This window comes from Biomphalaria glabrata, chromosome 11, assembly GCF_947242115.1.
Source record: "Biomphalaria glabrata chromosome 11, xgBioGlab47.1, whole genome shotgun sequence".
Classification (NCBI taxonomy): domain Eukaryota; kingdom Metazoa; phylum Mollusca; class Gastropoda; family Planorbidae; genus Biomphalaria; species Biomphalaria glabrata.
This window is the reverse complement of record NC_074721.1, coordinates 14,436,855-14,452,865: the sequence shown is the minus strand read 5'-3', so window position 1 is coordinate 14,452,865 and position 16,011 is coordinate 14,436,855. Positions and strand designations below refer to the sequence as shown.

Sequence of the window (16,011 nt, the reverse complement as noted above, 5' to 3'; positions counted from 1 at the left end):
CAAATTTGTACACATGCTCATTCTTCCTTAGTGCTATTAGAGCATGGAATGAGTTGCCTGAGCCAACCAGGAAAACCAATGACTTGACAGAATTTTAGTCATTGGTTAACATGCATGACTAGATGCATGACACGTTGGATGTAATCATCTTCTTTTTTGAAGTAATGTCTGTATTATATAAGATAACATAAATATATTTCTTTTAAAAAAAAGATCAATGTTCAGAAAGAAACCTTATATCAGGAAAGAGATATAAGTGAATAGGGCACATCTAAGGCATATATACAAGTAACCTAAAAAAAAGATTAAAAAAAAACATCCAATTCTTCCTTTATGAAGATTGCAACTTTTTGTAAGTGGGATTACTTTGCTTCAACATGTTTATGCTTGTTTAAAATTTTACTAATGTTCCTTCACATTTGAAGATAATTAAATCTACCCAAACCTCAGATAGGAACACAGGGGTAACAGCAGGTAGGGTTTGAACAGGGAACCACCAAACAACAGTCCAGAGAACAAACCAAACAACCAGGCATCCATGCAATATAATATATAGGTCTAGATCAGTTTTTCTCAAACTGTGAAGATTTGCAGGTGTGCCGCGGGAGTTTTCAGAATGCCACACATGCAGGCGTTGCACAGGTCTGCCTACTTTTACATTTGTATTTTATGTTGCGATGACATCCCCACTTGCAACGACCAGTAATAGTAGTGGATCGCTCCATTATGACGGAAAGGGCTGTTAGCTATTCAAGTTATGGAATTTTTTTTTACTATACATATATTATTATAATGACTCAAAGGTAGCCCGCCTTAGCAGACACACAGCAGTTCTTGAATTGGTAACGATAATGATCATCATTGTCCTCATTGGCCTCCTTCAGTCGTAAAACGACTATGGTTCATCTCAGAGCACACTTCCTCATGTGGCTGTGGAGCCCTATTTTGGAGAGACACTCCTGTCCACAGATAGCACAGGTTAAGGTGGCTTTTGCTTCGGTGGTAGAGGAGCTGGCCGTTTTTCGGATTGTGCGTTTTTCTTCCTGGGCTGAGACCCATGTACTTTCACTGTCCATAGCTTTCTAATAATAAGCGATGTGTTTTATGTAAATTTTTTAGGTGTATGCTAATAACAAATTATTACTAAGCCTTATTCTTTGTTATCCATGGAGAAATACGTTAGCAAGAATGAAACTTCTAAAGTATCAAATGAAAAGCAAGAAACCAAACGAAGGTACAAAGAAGATTACATCGGATATGGTTTCATATTTTCTGGACCTAAAGATGCTCCATTGCCATTCTGTCTGATCTGCAATGCAACTCTGTCGAATGAGGCGCTTGTTCCAAGCAAATTGAAGAGACACTTGGAAACAAAATATCCAGCTGTAAAAGCGCAACCGAAAAAATACTTTCAAAACATCAGGGCTAAACAAAATAAACAAGCTAAGAAACTTACGAAGTACCTAAAGCTGCCAGAAAAGGGATTGATTGCAAGTTATAAGGTTGCTCAGTTATTAGCAAAACGCAAGAAAGCACACACAGAGGCTGAATCAATTATTGCACCAACTTTAGCAATAGTTGTTGAAACTATCCTTGGACCTGATGCCGCCGAAAAAGTTAAAAAAGTTTCTTAGTCAAATGATAATATCTCGCGCAGAATGGAAGACTTATCGTCAGATTTACAAGATCAAATGCTGCGAACACTTCGACGGGACTAACGATGAAGTGTCTCTGCTGTGGTCTCTTCAAGTTAATGAATCCACTGACGTTAGCGGCAAAGCCCAGCTGATAGCTTTTATTCGGTTCATAAAGGATGAAAAATGTGTCAACGAATTCTTATTTTGCAAAGACTTACCAACTACGACCAAAGGCGAAGATATTTTCATTGTGGTGAACGAAAACATTTTGCTCTTCAAACTACAGTGGAAAAAGTGTGTCAGCGTTTGCACCGATGGCTGTCCTTCCATGCAGGGAAATAGAAATGGATTCGTCACTCTTGTGCGTCAAGAAAATCCAAATGTATTAGTTGTTCACTGCATGATCCACAGAGAAGCTCTTGCTTTCAAATCTTTACCGAAAGATTTGTTGTCTGCTCTGGATCAAGTGATTGAAGTTGTAAACGTCATCAAATCTCGACCGCTTGCATCCCAACTTTTCTCAGAGCTTTTTGAAGCAATGGATTCAGACTACAAATGTCTCCTGTATAACACCAACGCTCGTTGGCTCTCCAGGGAAAAAGTGTTAAAGGTGTCGTCCAACTCGAGGCTGAACTGATTTCATTCTTGGAGGCTGAAAAAAAAAAAGACTTTGGATTTTCTATTCATGACGAGATCTGGTGGGTTAAGGTAACATTTCTCTCTGATTTATTTGACAAATTAAATTCAATGAATTTAAGTCTTCAAGGACCATCGGAAACCATCATCACTGCATCCTCCCTCAAAACTGAAGTCATTTGGTGAAAAATTGTCTTTGTGGCAAAGTAAGATCTCGAAAGGAGTCTTCGACTGCTTTCCTACTTACTATGAATGTGCTTCAAATAAAGAAATCACTCCCGAAATTCTGGACACTTTGAAACACCAGCAGTCAACATTGCAGCATTACTTTCCAACAGTTGGAAGTAATGAATATGAATGGGTCAGCTATCCATTTGGAAACAATGAAGCTACAAATCTGACAACTGAAGAAGCAGAGCAGCTCATTGATTGAAAAAACGATGCATTTCTTAAGTCAAGTTTTGCCGAGAAAAGCCTGGATGCGTTTTGGATTTCAATCAACAAGTTATATCCTGCAATCAGTTTAAAAGAAATCAAAATAATTCTTCCATTTGCATCTTCATGGTTTTGTGAGTTTGGATTTTCAGCATTGACTAAAATCAAATCTAAGAAAAGAGAGAGTCTTCTTACAATAGACGATGAAATGCGAGTTTGTTTGACTCTGGAGCCTCGATTAGATTGCATTTGCTCTAAAAAAAAACCAGGCACACCCTTCACATTAAATGTAATACTTAAAAACGGGTAAAATCTTTTTTTCTTTTTTATTATAAAACAACTGTTGCTCTTCGTGGTGTGCCGCGAAATTTTTGAAATTTTTTTACTGTGCCGCCAGACAAAAAAGTTTGAGAAGCACTGGTCTAGATAGATAGATAAAGGGACATCACTCTTGTCCGTGCCCTCTGGTCATCACCCATCAACTTTCTTTTAATATGTTCAAAATAACACTTTAATTAGTTAGTTCTTTATGTTGAATCAACACAGTGAGCCGATTAACCACTTTTATTGATTGTTACTCAAATGTAAAATGAGTGTCAATTCTATTATAAAATCCCACTCTTTAGATGACATTTATTGAATTCTTATTTCAAATTTTACAATGTATTTGTTATTTAATTAAAAGTAGAAACAGACTTAAAATCACCTGAACAGATTTCCTTTGTTATACTTTGAGACAGAAAAGGTATAGCGTTGTGCTGCTGTGTCATTTAAACTTAACCATCTAGATGTGTCTAGGCATATAACCATATTTAAGTACATAACAAGAGTCAGATTTTATTATTATTATCTTTTCCGATGTGTCTGCTTTTGCCAAGATATAAGTCTAATTTATTCCAACTTGGGTGTCTCCCCCCAAAAGGGTGTCACCCAGTACAGACTGCGCTCTTGCACCCACCTAGTGACAGCACTGGATAGATGCATATGTCACAATTTAATTCTAGCAGTTCAGCTAATGATATTTAGGCTTTTCAATATTGGAACATAGATCTAGATTTAAGAAATCAAATTATCATTATGATATTAATAATTATAATTATTTTAATTTCCTTCCATTTAGCTGTCTTTTTATGTAAGAAAAACGAATTTCAAATTTGTTTGTCAGGTTGTTGTTTTTTTCCTATGTTACCCGGATGACTTTACCTCTTCCTAGGGTTAAGACTATATTTTTTATTTTTTGATTGGCTAAGTCTATACTAATGAACCTGGCAATATTTATTCTGTTTTTGGAGCTGATTTATTTGATTTATAAGCCAAGTCGTTAGATTCCATACAAAAAAAAAATTAATAGGGTGTTCGAATTAAATTAAGATTTTCTTACCAAAATTTATATCGGACAGCCAGTTTAGGACATCAATGTTAATGATCTTATATTATATTTGTTCGTTTGTTGTTGTTGTTTTTTATAGAGAATAAATGGGCAAATGTTTGGAGTGAGCTTGGTACATTGAATGAAGTTAAATGCTTAGATCTAGAGCTACTAGATAGATCTAGATATTTATATAGAGAGAATATAGAATGATAGAGGATTCAGTTAAGCAAGAATGGCTATCCTAACTGGTACTATACTACAAAAGATCATCTGTATTAGAAATTTATTAAATTTGAAATTAATAAACAAAAAACACAAACATTCAACACACATCTAATCGTGCAAACATAAAATAAGTCTAAAAGTCAGTGCAGAAGTCACTATCCCAGTGACCTAATTTTAATAGAATTTAAGTGTGTTCATATTTTTATTTTTTGTGCTCGTATTTATGCATAGTTTGAAAACATCCTTATGATTTCATGTGAGGGGCTATGCCTGGGGATCTTAAAATTTAGTTAATGTTAATATAGAATTAAAACCTGAGTTTATTGATGCCTAAATATAGAAACTGTCCGAAATAAATTATTAAATATGTTGTCCAGAATCAAATAATGTGGGTCAAATTTGTCCGAATTAAATGAAAACACACGGCCTCTTTGACCTTAAATATAATAACAAATATAGGTTAGGGGAACAAATATAAGTAGTCATCCTTATTCTCCTTTAACTAAAGAAGATTTTGATACGTCATTTTCTTTTCTATGTCAAACCATTGTAAAATAATGCGCTGTCAAAGTCAAACTTTCACATTTGGGCCTATATTAACTATATAGGTGTCCGAATAGCATAAACTACTCTAGTTATAGATTCTAGTGACAACTATTATTAGTAGGCCTTTTATAGTCATTAATATTATTATTATAGATCTATCATCTATGCATCTTAGGTCTTAGTGTAGGCCTAATTATAAAAAAGTAATACTAATCTAGATTCTAGATATCTAGATCTAATCTATATAGATCTAGACTCTAATTCTAGAATAGTAGAATCTCTAAACTAATAGATCTATATTATTGACTTATAATTTTAAATTTACATTTCAAGATTGACTAGATTTAGTAGATTGAGATTCTAGATAGATCTAGACTAGATCTAGACTCTAGACTAAGACTCTAAGTCATTCTATTAATTCTAATGATTCTAATAATATAATAAGTGAAAGTGAAAAGTGAAGGTGTAGAAGATTTCTTTTCTTTTATTAAATCTTTACTTACCAATTGCCAGAGCCTACAACACAGACACGTTTTTTAACGTCAGTCATTTTTATTTGTACAGAAGATTATACGATTTAAATCAAGATAGGTATGTTCTAGTCTATAAATTAGAATCTAGTAGGTCTACTCTAATAATCATATAAAATAAATGTACTGATCTGTTTGTGTTTCGTTTTTCGTATCCTTCTAGCAAGCTATTAGGAACATTTTTTAGCGCTATTGACCTTGACAACGGTATGCTCGGTCACTCTCCAGACCTATATATAACAGTGACTCGTTGCTTTTATAACGGTTGTGTTCAATGCTTAAACCAGCTCTATATTTATAATATACCAAATACAATATCCAGTATCATTATGTATGAGCGTGTCCAAATGCAAGTGTATGAGTGTAGCGTGGCAGACTCGCACAACAGAAATAGTGGTGACAGATTATAGGAGAACCAAAAATAAAATAAAAGGGGGGGGGGAGAGAAGAGGTAGTTGCCAGTAGCAAGGCCTTGGAATCCTTATTTTCTTCTTTAGCGTAAATCTAGATCAGTGGTTTCGAAACTTTTTTGGCTCTAGGACCTTTTACCGTGCTTTCCGGTTTTCAGTAGACCCCCCTGCTTAGCTAATATTGCATTACACTGTGTGATGACCTGTGTGATAAGCACTCTGCTAAGTGAAACATAGTCAACCTACTCATGGTAGGAAAAAAAAAGCTAAATATCTTCCACCTCCGATACCTAATTATAGGCGGATCTTTAAAATAAGGTGGCAAGATAAAATAACCAATGAAGTAGTGCTTCGTAAAGTAGGTGTTATCAGCAGCAGACGCATTGGCTACGTTCATAGAATGCCAGAATGTCGACTACCACAAGACATTCTGTATGGCGAACTAACAGAAGGCAGCAGAGCCGCTGGTCGCCCACTGATGTATGCAAAGACAAGAAGCTCTTCAAAATCGACACTAACAGCTGGGAAAAAGTCTCACTGGATAGATTCACATGGAGAGCGAGCATAAAGGAAGGGTCCCGGATTGCAGATTCCATACACAACAGTAGTAGAAAGAAGGGTGAAAATGCAACGTGAAACTTTGAGAGAAATAGAAGTGACAACGAAGGATTATAACGTTTGAGATGTATTACAATTACCACGACATCACCAAACAAAACAATACACGGTTGTAAGTGAGAGGGATACAGAGGCGTAGCTATGCCATGTGCGAGTGGTGCAGCCCACACGGAGCATCTAGTGGTGAGGGGACAATCTTTCTCAGTAAGAACAACACACTGAACATAAATGAACAAGGACAAACTACTCAGGAATAAGCCTGATGCTTTCATAATAAAATGTCCATATTGATCTTTCATTTAGTTTGGCTTATCTCGGTTGGTGATGTCCAGTTATTATTATTATTATTATTATTATCACCATTATTATTATTATAAGTTTAAGATTGTCAACGATGCTGAGACCTCTTTCATCTAATTATGAAGATGAAAATTAGAAACTTTCTGGTGATATTCCATAATATTGAATAAGTATCAGATATGTCTTTTTAAGCCAGAAGTGATGATATCCTTTTTAAAATTGTACTTTAAGCTTTTCATTACTAAACTTATTCCGGACAATTCTTTTTGTAATGTTACAGCCGTCTCTTTATATCCTCATTTTGGATTATTATCATCATACGTCATTTGAGAATCAGGATAGAGGACAGTTACATGATCTATTTCTGTCAAAACGTCATTTTCCATCACCTTGTAGCGTCCAGTTATTCTCATTACATTTACAAAACACGTATTTGAAATAGCAATGTCCGATTTCTTCTTGGTGAATAGAGCAAATGTTTTAAAGTTGGATCTAAGCATCCACTAACTTCAAAACAGTTTCAAAAAGAGAAAAACCGGTCAAACGTTTGAAGACTCACGGACATTTGTACGGAGGAGCAATTGATGAAAGCTCTCTTCGTTTTCTTCACACAACTGAGCAAATAATCGCCTAGTTTTTGCTTTGGTTCGAATTCGTGAATAATAAATTGAAGAGATTAATACAATTCACCACACAGATTTTATACAACTAAATGTTGTCGATGAATATTACAGGGTTTTTCTAGCACACAGGGAACAAATGTTTTTAAAGGCTTACAAATCCACGGTACCAACAAACCTTGACAGGTGCTCCATCCGTTACTATTCATATTATATTTGATAAAGGAATTTCTTTGTTTATTTGAAGTAGCCCTTACAAACATTAACTTTTTCACATTTTATTATAATTGCAAAAGATAGTGTTAGATACTCTCAAACATCATTTTCTCTTTCGTGATGTGTACGCGAAGACTTTGTCCTCTTCGGGTCTATTTGTCTACTGTTGGTTCATTTTGAACTTTATCTGAGTATATGAATACATTTCAAATCTTAATCTTTCTTTTTATCATGGTCTCATTGTCTTAAATGATACTACAGCTTTGATGGTTTCATAGCGTCATTACCTTAACAACTTAGACATTGTTACATTATAACACACCTGAAGCCAAATTCAAATAATCAAAACTATACTGTCAAAATTTCCTTTTTAGATTTGGGAATGTTTATCGTAGACCTCGTTTGTACCTCATAGACTGTCATAGACCCACAACTCACTTTTTTTTCATTCTCGCTGATTCCTAGTTTCCAATGCATATATGCAAGAGATCTATAATCAGTAGATCACATTGGGTATCATTGATTTAGATCTATAATCGATGCTATAAATCTACGTATTTTTGTTTATAGCGGGGTCTAGTACTGGTAAAAGGTGCTCATTTATTTATAATTAATAGACCTAATTAAAGAGTTTTATATAGAAAAATGATGAAAGATGTAAATTTTCAGAAGTTGATGTTGTATTGTATGGCATTGTATGGAATAAGTGTATAATCCAATATCGAAAAGTTGATTACAAATTTTAAACAAAGTAAAGCAAGAGAAGGGAATTATGTTATCAGGAATTGTAAGTTACTATCTAGAGTTATCTTTCTTTTTCAATAAAATCAGTTAATTTATATGCATGACTGTAAAAGTGGCCACTAAATTTCATTCTACCATGTGCAATTTTAATTAGTGCTAGATCTATCTTCATTTAGATTTAGTTTAGAGCTTGATCAAGGATATCACCTATACCCATTTCCAAGTATTCTTAAGTTTTTTAGGGTGCGCACTTAAACATGCTGTTTGGCTTATACAGTGCATTCCTAGTGTATGCTTGACTACATGAAGAGAAAGAGACAGAGAATCTAGACTTCTAGGTATGTGTAATCTGTTATATTATTACGGTAAAATAGGGTATACTTATTTGTAGGCCTACAAAATTAGATTTCTTGAGGTTTAGGCTTTTCTAAATAAGGGTAATTTCTTCATTTAACTTGGAATCTAGAACCAACATATAAAACGTATGTCTAGATTTAGACTCTAGAGATAATCTAGTCTTTTTACCGTGCAGGGCCGTCTCGAGAGTTGTGGCCACCTGCGTGCGCAAACAAAAAAAATGCCACCCCTTATTTTTTGGTATAGACGTACGTTATTTTTTTTAGAATTTCTTATTATTGTATTCCATGGACGTGGCAAAGATTTTTTTGGGGTGGGGTGGGGGTGGGGGGTGGGGGGTGGATGGGGTAGGTGGGAGGGGAGATTGCTTTAAACTCAAAACCCCCTTGGTCTATGCTCATGGAATTTAGTGACTGTCTTTGCTTTAGGTTTTTAATCGAAGAAGGGGGTTACAACCTCAAAACCCCATGCAGATGGGTTTGAAACTCAAAACCCTCTTGAGTAGGGTTTTAAGCTCAAAACCTTCTCTGGCTATGCTAATAGAATTTGATGACTGTAGTCTTTAGTTTTTTATTGAAAAGGCGGTTACTAAACTCAAACCCTCTAGAAGCCCAGGCAATTGTCTATAATGAGTGGAGCTTTCAGAAAATATACTAAAGATACCCAGACGTCGGAGACACTGTCTTTGAGTCGCTCCGTTCTGTCTGCTGCGCAACAAACCAGACTATGTGGCACCTCTGAGCAGTGGCGTAGCTACCAATGTGCGGGTGGTGCGGGCCGCACAGGGCACCAAGTTGAGAGGGGCACCAAAATTCCCCCAGCGTGTATTAATTTCCTATTTCCCTGAGCTTTTCAGTAAAAGCGACTAATTGTATGGACACGAACAAACATAAACTACTGTATTTTAAACATGAACTAACGATTTATAAACTAGTCATGTCGCTATTTTGTTTCATCTCCTTGACTATTTCTTCAATACAATGTAAGCTATAAAACAGTTTGAATCTAATTTACTAGATTTATTTCGGACACACGGTACATGTTGTTACTACACTGATCAATGCTCTGTAATATAAAGAAGAAGAAGAAGATAGGCCAACCCTTTTTACTTCATTGTTTAGTCCATTGGTTTAATCTAGATATTGAGTTAACAAATATATTTCTAAACTCTAGCTCTAAACAATTGTCTTAGTTTATTCATTTCTTTATGATTCTTAATAGTTTAATTTTGGAAATAATTATATTGTAATGTCAATTTTTTAAAATAAGCTAACCTTTGTTTTCTACGAGTTTTTTTTTTTTAACTAACTAGTTAATTGTAATACTGTAACGTAAACAAATTGATGAACAATGCTCAAGACTGACTAGTCTGGCTGGCGCCTCAAAACCCTTTTAAGCTCAGACGGAGAAATCGGTATCTCTGGTTCTGTCCGGTCTGGGTAGACTATAAGGGCCCCATACCCAAATCTATCGGGGTTCCTCTTACCGACCCATCGGTATAGCAGAAAATGGCATCTGATGGGTAGGACTTTAGTGTAGCTGATGCCAAGTTTTGGAGTATGGCAGGTGTTAATCGCCTCTTGGTGGCTCCCTCTTGCCCTATAAGGGACATGTTTATTTGTGGGGACGGCAATCTCCTCCACGGAGGGCAAGTATTAATTCTTCTAATAGAAATTCTATCAGTGGAGAGCCCAGATGATTTTGACAAATGGGCCGCAATGTGGAGGAACGATCGCATTTTTATGCGGTTCCTCTCTCTCCACTGTTGCACTAAGATTGTGGTGGGTAGCCTAGAGTCGCCCCTTTTGTAGCGCTCGTAGGCCATAAGTACCGCCCTCTCCCTCCTTAAATGTAAAGGGGCCACGTTTGTTAAGATTTCATCATCTTCATTTAAATCCAAAGATGGATTCAATGAGTGGTGGAGGTTATCCCCGAAAATAGAAAAACATTAGACCAGCAGAGCTCACATTCAGTCATCGCTTGCTTAAAGGGGACTTGAAGTTCGCCTGAGAGTAGGAAACAATATGGACAACAAGGCCCAAGATTTGATTATACAAAAAAAAACGAAAACCTGGAGAGTTAGTAAAATTACTATCAAAGTACGATCCACTCTTGAGGGAGCATGTGCTTCGAACTAACCTTTGTTCCAGACCGAATACATACATGTCTCCACAAATACAAAATGAATTTATTACAAAATTGGGGGATCACACTAAAAAAACAAATCATACAGCAAGTAAAACAAGCCAAATATTTCTCTATTATTTTTGACAGTACACCTGACATCTTAAAGCTGGATCAAACTTCCCAAATTTTACGGTACGTTGTCATGGATAATGACGGGGTGCAGGTTCGTGAGTCTTTTATTGACTTCATCGACACAAAGGACAAGCATGCTGCTGGAATCGCTGAGATGATTCTAGTGAAACTGCGTTCGGATGGCTTAGACATAATGGACTGCAGGGGTCAAGGCTATGATAATGCTGCGGCCATGAAAGGTCAAAACTACGGTGTCCAAAAACGTATTCTAGAAGTCACTATTCATTGCCTGCTCAAACTCTGGAGACATTAACTAGCAGAGATGAAAATTCATCGACTAGATCTGAAGCAGGTGGATTATTGGTTGCTGTTCAGTCTTTTAATTTTGTCACCTATCTTGGATTTTGAGCTCCTGTATTAACTGAAATTAATGATGCGCAATTCTACCTTCAAAAACAAGGATTGTCTATTCGAGACTGCTCACTCAAACTAAAAACATCAGAGACATTTTTAAGTAGCAATCGAGAGGACATCGCTGAAGCCAGCATTACCTTTGCCGAAAGCGTGTGCTCATATCTGAGAATCAGTACAGAAACTCAAAAACGTATGGGCCATAAGAAAAAGATGCCTGGTGAGAAAAGTGACTACTCTGTACTTACACACAAAGAAGAGCTACGAAGGGAAATTTATTCTACCTTGGACAGGATTGTTCAAGAAATAATCACCCGATTCGAGCAACTTCATAATGTAGCAGATAGATATGAATTTTTGTCGCCTTCCCAGCTATTAAATCCTCAGGTCGAAATCAATCTCGATAGTACTCCTAGCGACATTGATAAAAACAAATTTCTTCTGGAGCGAAAGAGGCTTCAACGGTTTGTCACAGTTTCATCAGAAGCCTCCGAACTTCCAAAACAAGGACCTGTTGAGCTCTTGAAATTTATAAAAACAAATCAGCTAGATGATTCAGTCCCGAATATCTCATCATGATTCGCATATTTTTGACTATTGCGGTAAGCGTCGCTACATGCGAGAGACGTTTTTCCAAACTTAAACTGATCAAGAATTACTTGCGATCAACGATGACAAATTAACGACTCACTAATTTGGCCATTTTGTCCTTTGAATAAGAGGTGGTGGAAAAAATGGATTTCGATAAAATTATTGATACTTTTGCCAGCAAGAAAGCGCGTAAAATTCATTTGTAGAATGTTTATGTAAAAGTAATTTTTTTAAATTAACAATATTTGATATATGAATACATATTATTTTGAACAGGTTTTGCAATGTTATTAATTAGTTAGTTGTTGTTTTTTTTTGGGGGGGGGGGGGCATCAAGATGAGGTACCGCACCAGGCATCATATACTCTAGCTACGCCACTGCCTCTGAGAACTGCAGACGGTCTCGTGGACAGAGCACCATAATTTGCTTTTTAGTGGCAAAATAATCTTTAATTTTTTTCATAGTTGATAAAAAAAAATAATTTAGGCGGCTGCTGTAACAATTTTTTATTTAGTGAAGATGGTGATTCGATGTACAGCCTATATTATAACAACACAATAAATAAATTTAAATTTCCTTTGTTTATTATCGAGACCACATATACATACATATACTCTTTGAATTACAGTTATTACTTTTAGGACGCCGCCAACCCCCTCCAAAAAAAAAAACATTGGCCGCCTGCGTCCAACGCCCGGTGGCTAGACTAAAAATAAAATAGATCTAGATTAAGATTCTAGACACTATTACTAGCATAACTAGGCATGAGGCCTGATCGATCTAGTTCTAAATTTAGATCTAGATCAAGATTTATGCATTAGATCTAGAGATAAATTCTATCTAATCTTCTGATTCTCAGATTAAAGGTCTAGAACTGGTATACCGTACCGTATAGTAATAGTCTAGATCTAGATCTAGAGGTTTAGATCTAGATCTATCTCATGATTTACTTACCAACAGCCTGATCCGATAAGCGCTACACGGTTTCGCTCCACCATAATAGTATCGTAGTATTTGCTTGTTACTTAGTTTTGATCTAATTCTCAAAACAAAATATAGATTCTACATCTAGATTATAACTATTTCAACAAATTTGTTTTCTCTCGGGATAACGGCTACATCTTGTAGGATGTCGCACCAAACTAAACATGTGTGAACATAGAGCGACGCAAATAAAAATAGTGTGAAAGATTTGGTGTTGACGAGCTTCATGTCTTTAGTCATGCTGAGACTTGGTTCTTTAGTCTGTGTTGTCTTCTGTTTAACACGTTTATAGATACGTTAGAGGTATTGAAATGACACAAAGAATTGGAAGGCTTCTGCAGCAATGGCATAACTATCTAAGTGTGTCTGGGAAAATGCCAAACTGGCCATGGCAACCAAAATGCTAGTCTAAAATGTTTGTTTTACATGTTTCGGATGTTCCTTCAGAGTTGAAGATAGTTTACTTCCTAGTCCAAACCTCCCGCAGGACGACGGGGGATGGGAGCGGGCAGGGTTTAAACACGGGACCATCGATAAATCCCAAAGGACAGTCCAGCGCGCAAACCGCACGACCAGGCAACCATCTGTATCTTAATGGTACTGAGAGCTGGTCAACATGCATGAATAGATTAAATAGTTTTCATTTGATCTGCCTGTGGCGCATTATGTCCACCTCCTGGAGGGATCGTGTCTCCAATGAGGACGTTTTGAAATTGGCCAGTACGCACAGTATCTATGATTTTTTGCCATAAGACTACATTGGATAGGACATAGGAAGAATTCCTAAGGGCATCCTATATGCTGAGCTTGCATAGGCAGTCAGACCCAAGGGACGCCCAAGACTAACCTAAAGAGATGTCTGCATGTCTGACATGAGAACCACAGGCAACAAAGAAAGTATGTGGGAGAAAGTCGCACAAGATTGGATAGCATGGTGACAGACTGTGCGTGCTGGTACGAATCTCGATTCAGTTTTTTTATTAGTCACATCAGATTCTGCCCGGACTCAAAAAGAAACCTAAACCAGTGGTTCTTCATTATCTTTCGAGGCAGACTGAGTCATATATATATATTTACAGGCATTGTAGTTCAACCGTTGATTTGCGATTGGCTGATATTTTCTTTAGTCTGTCCTTTTTTTTTGTATGGAGTCTAGACCATGTTGTACATTGTTCAACGTCCTTGACATTAACCTCGTTCTTGTGTTCACAAGTTTCCCAATACCAGCCGTCGATGAGTTCACCGACTCTACTTGAAGTTGATATTATCAACAGAGTCAGAAATGATAAGTGATCCTCAACTACATGTTAGAGAAACGGTTAATGTAGAACTACTATGTTTTCAGTGGCGTAGCTAGGTACCCCTGGACAATATGTCAGAAATATGAGAGTGCGCCCCATCCCCTTTTTTTGTGTGGATGAAACTAGATTTTGAATGTGACAAAACAAAATGGAAGCATATCCTAGTTATTTACACAAAGACCATTCAATGTATGCAGCAGACAAGTAGGACCAGGACACTCAATTTAATAACGGTTTCTTTCAAGTAATAGTGTCAGGACATTCGATACCTGTGCGTCTTTTTAAAGTAATAAACAATTTTATCAATGGGCCCTTATTTGTCATGAACTCTTTCATGCGCATGTTGTTGTTGTTTTACGCCTCTGTATGTTCTAGTGTCTATGCTACATAGAATTTAACATCTCCTGTGTCAAGCGAGAGCTTATTTACACTCCATGTTTTGTAGTAATTGGACAGCTCCTGTTTCCTACAGTCTAGACCAGCCAGCATTAAGTTTTCTAGTACATCAACCTTCTAACTTCCTCCTTCAGTTCTTTTAGTTCTAGAAATAGTTGCTAGGTTAGACGTATATCCTTTAACATGCTTACGAAGCATAATTTGTATACTTTTGATTACTTTTGAAGAAAATTACTCCAAGCAACAAGACATCAGTTCATACTTTGGCTGAAGCAGTAGTCTATAATGATGGTCACCGCACTTCTGCACCATTAGTACAAAGTCTACAACTATTGAGGTGCCCACCGTTTTGAAAACAACGGGCAAGAGTCAAAGTTATATATATATATATATATATATATATATATATATATATATATATATATATATATATATATATATATATATATATACACAGGGCCGGCCTTACAAATTGCGGGCCCAATTTAAAACAATAACAACTATTACGATTAATTAGACCATTATATCAACATTTATTATACAACATGCATAGGAAGCAACTCAAATGACGTAAGGGCCAGTGGGCTAATTAAAGTTACGCCAATTGTACAATGCACTAAACATGTTACCCCTTTGAGTCCTACATCTGTAAAAGCCCGTGACAGAGCCTTGACTGATAGAGATATGCTAAATGTAAATTGTGGGCCCCTGCCAGGCGGACCATTTTTTTCCACACAAAAGTCGAAACTATAATAAAGTGCTATGGTCGGAATAGATTCGACCATTCTGAGACTTCTTTTTCTTCTTCTTCTTGAAACTGTCAGGTAGAATTGAGCCTTCGGCTCTTGGAACTCTAGGCCAGCAAAAATGAACAAGAGCTCCCTCTCACCGGCCTGAATGAGAACAGTTTACACTGTTCTGTCTGGCGGGTGGGTCAGACTCGTGGCAAGAGGCCGCGTACAGTAAGACCCCCGCCATTTTCCTTTTCTCTACCAGGCTAACCGTGCGGGACACGCCATTTATTATGTAACGGCTACTAGAGGAACAGCGCCTAAATTGTGACAAGGTTGTGGGAGCTTTTTTACAACTCCGCACAGTGCAATGAGGATGCTCTCGCACCCCCACGGGAGTTTTGTTTTGCTACCCTTTAGCCTAATCGTTTCCTCCTACGATCGTTTCCACCCGGGCGCCACTATGAGGCAGGGTAGCATGCCCGGGTCCATTCTGAGACAAAAAAAAATCCGGATGAATTACACTAAGCGAAACGTTTTGCAATGTTTTCTTCAAAAAGATTTGACCCATATCGTTGCAAACACCTCTCGAGAAAATGGTCTACGCTTGTCAAGGTCTTATTAGAAAATGAAACGACGTCTCTAACTTAAGATATTTTAATAAAAAAAAAGGATAATTATGTAACTTTAA

The 16,011-nt window shown here is 36.7% G+C and overlaps 1 protein-coding gene across 3 annotated transcripts in view; it reads right to left on the bottom strand.

Annotated features, from left to right (window-relative positions):
* LOC106054830 (glycerol-3-phosphate dehydrogenase [NAD(+)], cytoplasmic-like) overlaps nucleotides 1–13,032 on the bottom strand; it is a 28,067-nt gene extending 15,035 nt beyond the window's left edge. The window contains exon 1 of one of the 3 annotated variants that reach the window (XM_013210892.2): nucleotides 12,863–13,032. In XM_013210892.2, the coding sequence (XP_013066346.1) occupies nucleotides 12,863–12,906 (44 nt within the window). In that variant the 5' untranslated portion in view covers nucleotides 12,907–13,032. Of the gene's footprint in view, nucleotides 1–5,354; nucleotides 5,614–12,862 lie in introns of those variants that run through there. The other 2 variants (XM_013210891.2, XM_013210893.2) reach the window with 2 other exon arrangements.
* Between the last annotated feature and the right edge of the window lie 2,979 nt (nucleotides 13,033–16,011).